The sequence below is a fragment of the Procambarus clarkii genome, chromosome 46, assembly GCF_040958095.1.
Source record: "Procambarus clarkii isolate CNS0578487 chromosome 46, FALCON_Pclarkii_2.0, whole genome shotgun sequence".
Taxonomy (NCBI): Eukaryota; Metazoa; Arthropoda; class Malacostraca; order Decapoda; family Cambaridae; genus Procambarus; species Procambarus clarkii.
In genome coordinates this window covers 21,726,664-21,735,178 of record NC_091195.1, presented here as the reverse complement: position 1 = coordinate 21,735,178, position 8,515 = coordinate 21,726,664, and the positions used below count along the sequence as shown (strand labels likewise).

At 44.0% G+C, this 8,515-nt stretch overlaps 1 protein-coding gene across 1 annotated transcript; it reads left to right on the top strand.

The window, feature by feature from the left end:
• Nucleotides 1-6,340: 6,340 nt before the first annotated feature.
• On the top strand, nucleotides 6,341-8,223 carry LOC138350569 (uncharacterized). The gene is made up of 3 exons (XM_069301586.1): nucleotides 6,341-6,365; nucleotides 6,804-7,443; nucleotides 7,806-8,223. Exons 1-3 carry the CDS (start codon nucleotides 6,341-6,343, stop codon nucleotides 8,221-8,223), a joined length of 1,083 nt encoding a protein of 360 aa, XP_069157687.1.
• The last annotated feature ends 292 nt before the right edge of the window (nucleotides 8,224-8,515 follow it).

Sequence of the window (8,515 nt, the reverse complement as noted above, 5' to 3'; positions counted from 1 at the left end):
TTCTGGCTCCCACCTGTGGATGAACATAAAGGCGACAATACCCGTGTTCCATGCTGTTGTGTGACCCTGTAGTTTGTATAGGGTTTACACAGTCCAGTTATACCGCTCTCCTCCTGGCAACAACTACACTTAAATTTTTTAAAAATAATCCAATTAACTCTGAATGATACTGACTTGGTGGAACATAAGACAGTAACAGAGGAAAGTTAGAGAAGAGAGAATAAGGTCATCACTACTTTTAACTTGTCACAAAAAAAATCAAAACTAATAGACAAAACACTAGCCTAAACTTAACTATACCTTTCCTAATCTTAAGTACATAATTAACCGTTACTCCCACCCTTAACCTACAGCCACCTACGTGACCCAGAGTGTCTCCCTAGCATCTCCGCCGGTCAACAACTCAAAACTGTTGCCACCCCTGTGACCAGACTATCTAACGTCGAGCGTCCCCAACGTGAAGTCTACTGACATACTAAGCCTCCCTCTAGCATGCTGTACAATACCAGTACACCTCGGGTTATTGCGTTCAAATGGAGTAAAACAGTCGATCGCAATAATCTGAGCAGAACCACACTTAAACTACACCTGCCACTCCCCACTGACCTGGAGACCAGCGGTGGCTGGGTGTCCCCCTGGGACATGGGAGGTCACCTGTCACACTCAGCTGACCTCCACTACCCACCAACCGCTAAGTTCCCAAATCACCAAATCTTATCACTAACATAAATCACCACACACGCAAGTTCTGGTGAACATTCCCTGAACTACACAAAACTCACAAAATCACTAAACACAACACCAGAGAATCACAATCTCCCAACCTGAAAACTCGCAAAATCGCGAAAGTAAAACACCTGTCAAGATCTCCCTGATAGCGCCTGAGCGGCAAAAGACACGTGGGACTGAACAATGTTAAAAGAACACCAATACCTTAAACATTGTTCAACACCGCTGCCACCATTGTAACGGGGGGTGGGGGGAAATAGCTCTATCTTGTCCATTATTCCACCCCCCAGTTAACTAACGAGGCCGGGGGAAACAGCTCTCTCTAGTCCGTTATCCCGTCCCCAGTTAGCCAACTATTCTAGAGCACCTCCAGAGTTCCTAAGGCAACCTCTCTCGTTCAACACCTTGTAACCTAGGTATTTGACTACCTAGGTACTAAGACTACAAGGCGTCGTAACTGGATCAGCTACCCGAAACTCTAGAGAGAACTCTAGAATACAGAATCATTGCCACAAACGTATAAGAGAAAACGAAAGGAAAGAAATGAATAGTGAAGTAATTAGTGAGGGCTTGGGGGTGAGAGGGAGAGAGGTGGGAGGAGCGAGGAGGGTCATTAGTTGAAAGTGAGAGTTTAGAGAGGGGGTGGAGGGAGAGGTGTAGATAGGTAGAAGTAGAAGAGTAGATAGTAGAAGTAGAAGAGTAGATAGTAGAAGACGAAATGCTGCCACCATCCATTCATGATCATTACATACAAGACAAGGAATGGAACTTGCCTGTATCACAAAATTCTCAAAGGATGTTATCATGAGGTCATTATTAGTATGTTCCCTCTGTACCATGTACTCAGTCTAAACCATGAAAACAGTAACCACAGAGGCTTTCTCACCTCAACTCAAAGCTCTAGGGAACAAAGTTAAACACAATTTAAATAATAAATTCATAATTATATTTCACATGAAGTATCATAATTTAGCAATTCAATTAAAATGTTAAAGAGAGTCATCATCCAAGAATTCGAGAACCCTACAACTTGACTGCCCCTGATCACCACACAACATATGTAAACACGACCAAGTCACCTTAATGTTCACTCACCGAGGACTGAGTCTAAGTTGAATAGAGAGGGGGGGGGGTTTGTAGTTGACGGAGACTCCCGCCCTGCCGGCCGACAGCCTCCCGTCTGCTCTGCTCTCCTGACTGCCGTTCTGTCTGTTCTGTCTGTTAATGCTTCATGCTGGATAGCTCTCCGAGTTTATATTGGGGAACCTAGTAGCTAACTCCGCCCACAAGTAGATAGCCTCCGGCACTACCAAGCCACTCCTTAAACGTCGGCATGTTTGAAGGCTACCCGGCTCCAATTATACGCTTAGCGGAAGCAAGGTGAAATTATCATGATCTGACCTCAGGTCACTTGGGGTCATTAACGGTTAGAGGTGTGAGATCTCAGGCAGACAACTGGCGCCTCTCAGATCCTTGTCTGTGACTCGTGTACTCTATATATATTTTAAATAAACTAACCCAAACACTTTTACAGTGTTACATACACATGGATGTATGTGGATGACATACACATGGATGTATGTGGATGACATACACATGGATGTATGTGGATGACATACACATGGATGTATGTGGATGACATACACATGGATGTATGTGGATGACATACACATGGATGTATGTGGATGACATACACATGGATGTATGTGGATGACATACACATGGATGTATGTGGATGACATACACATGGATGTATGTGGATGACATACACATGGATGTACGTGGATGACATACACATGGATGTACGTGGATGACATACACATGGATGTATGTGGATGACATACACATGGATGTATGTGGATGACATACACATGGATGTATGTGGATGACATACACATGGATGTATATGGATGACATACACATGGATGTACGTGGATGACATACACATGGATGTACGTGGATGACATACACATGGATGTATGTGGATGACATACACATGGATGTACGTGGATGACATACACATGGATGTACGTGGATGACATACACATGGATGTATGTGGATGACATACACATGGATGTATGTGGATGACATACACATGGATGTATGTGGATGACATACACATGGATGTACGTGGATGACATACACATGGATGTACGTGGATGACATACACATGGATGTACGTGGATGACATACACATGGATGTATGTGGATGACATACACATGGATGTATATGGATGACATACACATGGATGTACGTGGATGACATACACATGGATGTACGTGGATGACATACACATGGATGTATGTGGATGACATACTACTAATATCAACCATCTTCTCTCGGAGCATCATTTTATGTCTTAAGAATATTTGTCACTCACTGGAGACATTTCCCATCAGAGATTATTACATAAATAAATACCTGTGATTGTCTTTTGTTTCTTGTTAGATGAGGGGACCCGGCTGTGCCCGGGTCTCTCTCCCTTGCCTTCTATCCCAATCTCCTCCCCCCACCCTCTGCAAATATCTAATCGTCATGGAGGAAGTGTCGTGGAGCATCTAGGTATAACCAGTCATGGAGCATCCAGGTATAACCAGTCATAGAGGAAGTGTAGTGGAGCATCTAGGTATAACCAGTCATAGAGGAAGTGTAGTGGAGCATCCAGGTATAACCAGTCATGGAGGAAGTGTAGTGGAGCATCCAGGTATAACCAGTCATGGAGGAAGTGTAGTGGAGCATCTAGGTATAACCAGTCATAGAGGAAGTGTCGTGGAGCATCCAGGTATAACCAGTCATAGAGGAAGTGTCGTGGAGTATCCAGGTATAACCAGTCATAGAGGAAGTGTAGTGGAGCATCCAGGTATAACCAGTCATAGAGGAAGTGTAGTGGAGCATCTAGGTATAACCAGTCATAGAGGAAGTGTAGTGGAGCATCTAGGTATAACCAGTCATGGTGGAAGTGTCGTGGAGTATCCAGGTATAACCAGTCATGGAGGAAGTGTAGTGGAGCATCCAGGTATAACCAGTCATAGAGGAAGTGTAGTGGAGCATCCAGGTATAACCAGTCATAGAGGAAGTGTAGTGGAGCATCCAGGTATAACCAGTCATAGAGGAAGTGTCGTAGAGCATCCAGGTATAACCAGTCATAGAGGAAGTGTCGTAGAGCATCCAGGTATAACCAGTCATAGAGGAAGTGTCGTGGAGCATCCAGGTATAACCAGTCATAGAGGAAGTGTAGTGGAGCATCCAGGTATAACCAGTCATAGAGGAAGTGTCGTGGAGCATCCAGGTATAACCAGTCATAGAGGAAGTGTAGTGGAGCATCCAGGTATAACCAGTCATGGTGGAAGTGTCGTGGAGTATCCAGGTATAACCAGTCATAGAGGAAGTGTAGTGGAGCATCCAGGTATAACCAGTCATAGAGGAAGTGTAGTGGAGCATCCAGGTATAACCAGTCATAGAGGAAGTGTAGTGGAGCATCCAGGTATAACCAGTCATGGAGGAAGTGTCGTGGAGCATCCAGGTATAACCAGTCATAGAGGAAGTGTAGTGGAGCATCCAGGTATAACCAGTCATGGTGGAAGTGTCGTGGAGTATCCAGGTATAACCAGTCATAGAGGAAGTGTAGTGGAGCATCCAGGTATAACCAGTCATAGAGGAAGTGTAGTGGAGCATCCAGGTATAACCAGTCATAGAGGAAGTGTAGTGGAGCATCCAGGTATAACCAGTCATGGAGGAAGTGTAGTGGAGCATCTAGGTATAACCAGTCATGGTGGAAGTGTCGTGGAGTATCCAGGTATAACCAGTCATGGAGGAAGTGTCGTGGAGCATCCAGGTATAACCAGTCATGGAGGAAGTGTAGTGGAGCATCCAGGTAACATTTACACTTATGTATATTCGAGAAGGTGGAATATTTACCCGAGACGTTAAAAGGTCCGACCTTTGAGAGAGGGATTTTGAAGAGCACTGCGGCTCGCTGACAGTGTAAGGTCCCCTAAGGCTTCCTTCTCCCTGGCAAAGTTACTGAAGGTCAAAGGTCAGCCCAGTTAAGGTGATAGTCTACTACATGTACGACGGAACCTATTTGGGAGGTTGATATTTGTTCTGTGTAGGCTAAGATGAGCGGCCAGAGACGGAGTGTATATTGTGCTGCCCGAAACGCTTTGCGTAATAGTGGCTTTAGGCATTGTATGTACTAGCTCTTATCTATAAAGCCAACAAACTTTGTAAAATCTCTTTATGTATGTACCTTTGCCTAAATAAAAATTATTATTATTATTATTATTATTATTATTTATATTATTGACATGTATATTTATTCTAGGTAAGAGGCTATTGTCAACAAGTTAGGATTTGTGTAGTAATTAATATTGCTATGTTATGGGAGCTTAGTGCAGATCTCATTTTAGTTAATGATAATTTTGCCTTATTAAATTTAATAATTTGATAAGAATGAATTGCTAAGGCTAGGCTAGTTAATTTGCTTGGTCACTTAGTTATTATTGAGTTGATTGTTAAGTTAATGCGTTACTTTTATTATTAAGAAGAGCAATGACTAATTAGTAGTAATTGTTCAATAGCGCATTAGAGCGAAGGAATCCCGGATAATCAATATACAGTGGTAGCCTCGTATAAGAGTTTTGCTATTGGGAAACAATATTGATTACATTTATTTTCTTATACTATGCATTTAAAGCTTTATTTAATTTGGACAAATTACACACATATTGTTTAACGTGTCCTCTCTCTGCCTACTGAAGACCAGATACTCTCGGGGAATCATGAAAGTATATTAAGAGTTTGTTTACATTTATTAAACAGTTTACAAGCATATAAACTTGCCAATCAACTGTTGTTATTGTTATAAACAGCCTCCTGGTGCTTCGGAGCTCATTAACTGTTTAATAATTGTAAACAAAGCTGCCAAAGACTGAGAAAAGATGTACAGGGGCCAGATGCACGAAAGTTTAAGTCCCCGTGGTGTAGTGGTAAGACACTCGCCTGGCGTTCCGCGAGCGCTATGTCATGGGTTCGTATCCTGGCCGGGGAGGATTTACTGGGCGCAAATCCTTAACTGTAGCCTCTGTTTAACGCAACAGTAAAATGGGTATTTGGTTGTAACAACGATTCTTCGCGGCAGGGGATCGTATTCCAGGGACCATAGGATTAAGGACTTGCCCGAAACGCTACGCGTACTAGTGGCTGTACAACAATGTAACAACTCTTGTATATATCTCAAAAAAAAAAAAAAACACTTACAAACCTGTACATCTTTTCTCAATCTCTGGCGGCTTTGTTTCCAATTATTAAACAGTTAATGAGCTCCGAAGCACCAGGAGGCTGTTTATAACAATAACAACAGTTGAATGGGAAGTTTTAATGCTTGTAAACTGTTTAATAAATGTAACCAAAGCCGTCAAAGATTGAGGAAAGATGTACATGTTCGTAAGTAATTGCATAAATACATTCGTGAATCTGGCCCCAGGTTCGTAAGTGCTTGTGTAACTGCTTCGTGAATGTGGCCGGAGTCCTCACTTGCGCCAAACCCCACCACAGAGCCAAACGAGGTTCCACCAACCCTGTTCCTCCTTCTAGGCTACAGAACCTCCATGAAGAATATCAATGGAGGACCAGGTATATGTCGACGAGTTCATCTCTTGCTTGTGCTAAGGGTCACTACGGGAGGTTCACGCAGTATAACTACCACTAAGTTCAAGTATGTTTATTGAGACAAGAAAGAAATACATCTCAAAGGGATAGAGTAGCTTAGGCTATTTCTACCCCCCCCCCTAACTACCAATAGGTCTAGAACCTGCTACCTGGAGACTGATCAACCACACTCCTTATCTTAACAACCAGAATAGGTGACTGTGAGAGACCATGGGGAAAGTACTGTTGTTTATTGGCGAGTTAACCCTGAAATACTGGAGAGCTGTTATCGTGAGCAGGTTAAACAAATTGCTGTGCTTTATAAAACGGACTTGACATCCTTGAAACTGACCGAGATGACAGAGAAGATCTTGGCAGAAGTGAAGACCAAGCGATAGGTTGGTGAGGCTATTGTCTTGGCAGCACAGGTTGCTGAGGCTATTGTCTTGGCAGCACAGGTTGCTGAGGCTATTGTCTTGGCAGCACAGGTTGCTGAAGCTATTGTCTTGGCAGCACAGGTTGCTGAAGCTATTGTCTTGGCAGCACAGGTTGCTGAAGCTATTGTCTTGGCAGCACAGGTTGCTGAGGCTATTGTCTTGGCAACACAGGTTGCTGAGGCTATTGTCTTGGCAACACAGGTTGCTGAGGCTATTGTCTTGGCAGCACAGGTTGCTGAGGCTATTGTCTTGGCAACACAGGTTGCTGAGGCTATTGTCTTGGCAGCACAGGTTGCTGAGGCTATTGTCTTGGCAGCACAGGTTGGTGAGGCTATTGTCTTGGCAGCACAGGTTGCTGAGGCTATTGTCTTGGCAGCACAGGTTGCTGAGGCTATTGTCTTGGCAGCACAGGTTGCTGAGGCTATTGTCTTGGCAGCACAGGTTGCTGAGGCTATTGTCTTGGCAGCACAGGTTGCAAGAGACTATTGTCTTGGCAGCACAGGTTGCAAGAGACTATTGTCTTGGCAGCACAGGTTGCAAGAGACTATTGTCTTGGCAGCACAGGTTGCAAGAGACTATTGTCTTGGCAGCACAGGTTGCAAGAGACTATTGTCTTGGCAGCACAGGTTGCTGAGGCTATTGTCTTGGCAGCACAGGTTGCTGAGGCTATTGTCTTGGCAGCACAGGTTGCTGAGGCTATTGTCTTGGCAGCACAGGTTGCTGAGGCTATTGTCTTGGCAGCATAGGTTGCTGAGGCTATTGTCTTGTCAGCACAGGTTGCTGAGGCTATTGTCTTGGCAGCATAGGTTGCTGAGGCTATTGTCTTGGCAACACAGGTTGCAAGAGACTATTGTCTTGGCAGCACAGGTTGCTGAGGCTATTGTCTTGGCAGCACAGGTTGCAAGAGACTATTGTCTTGGCAGCACAGGTTGCTGAGGCTATTGTCTTGGCAGCACAGGTTGCTGAGGCTATTGTCTTGGCAACACAGGTTGCAAGAGACTATTGTCTTGGCAGCACAGGTTGCTGAGGCTATTGTCTTGGCAGCACAGGTTGCTGAGGCTATTGTCTTGGCAGCACAGGTTGCTGAGGCTATTGTCTTGGCAGCACAGGTTGCAGGAGGCTCCAGTGACCAGAGGGGACCGGGCCGTTGGGTTCTGGACGTAACCACTTCAGTAAAAGCCTTGAAAGGTACAAGTTCAATAAAGAATTGCAATCCAGCGAGAGGAGAAAGAGTTACAGTTACAACCACGGCGCGGGGGAAAAAAAGCCAATTCCAACTGGAAAAGTTAAAATTGGAACCACAGATGAAAAGTGACTTAGAACGAGAGAAAATAAAAAGTAATCCAGAGAAACACAAGAGAATGGACGAGGCTGCGAGATATTCAGGATCAGACGATAGATCTTGATGTTGAGAACGATAAAATAAAGGGAGAAATAGGTAGAGATAGAAAGATAGAGAGAGAATCAAGCAATTGGAGATAAAAGCGACAAGGAAATCGCAGGGGAGAATTGACAAATGAATTACAGATGGCCCACATGACCAGCCTATCCTCCTAAAACGATAACACTTTATATAACAATGCTGACAAAAGCCACCATTATAAAACTTGAGATATGTGGTCAGCTGGAAAGGAGAAAGAGTGAGAGTATGGCAGGATTGTAAGAGAGGGATTAGAGGGAAGAAAATGAGATATTGAG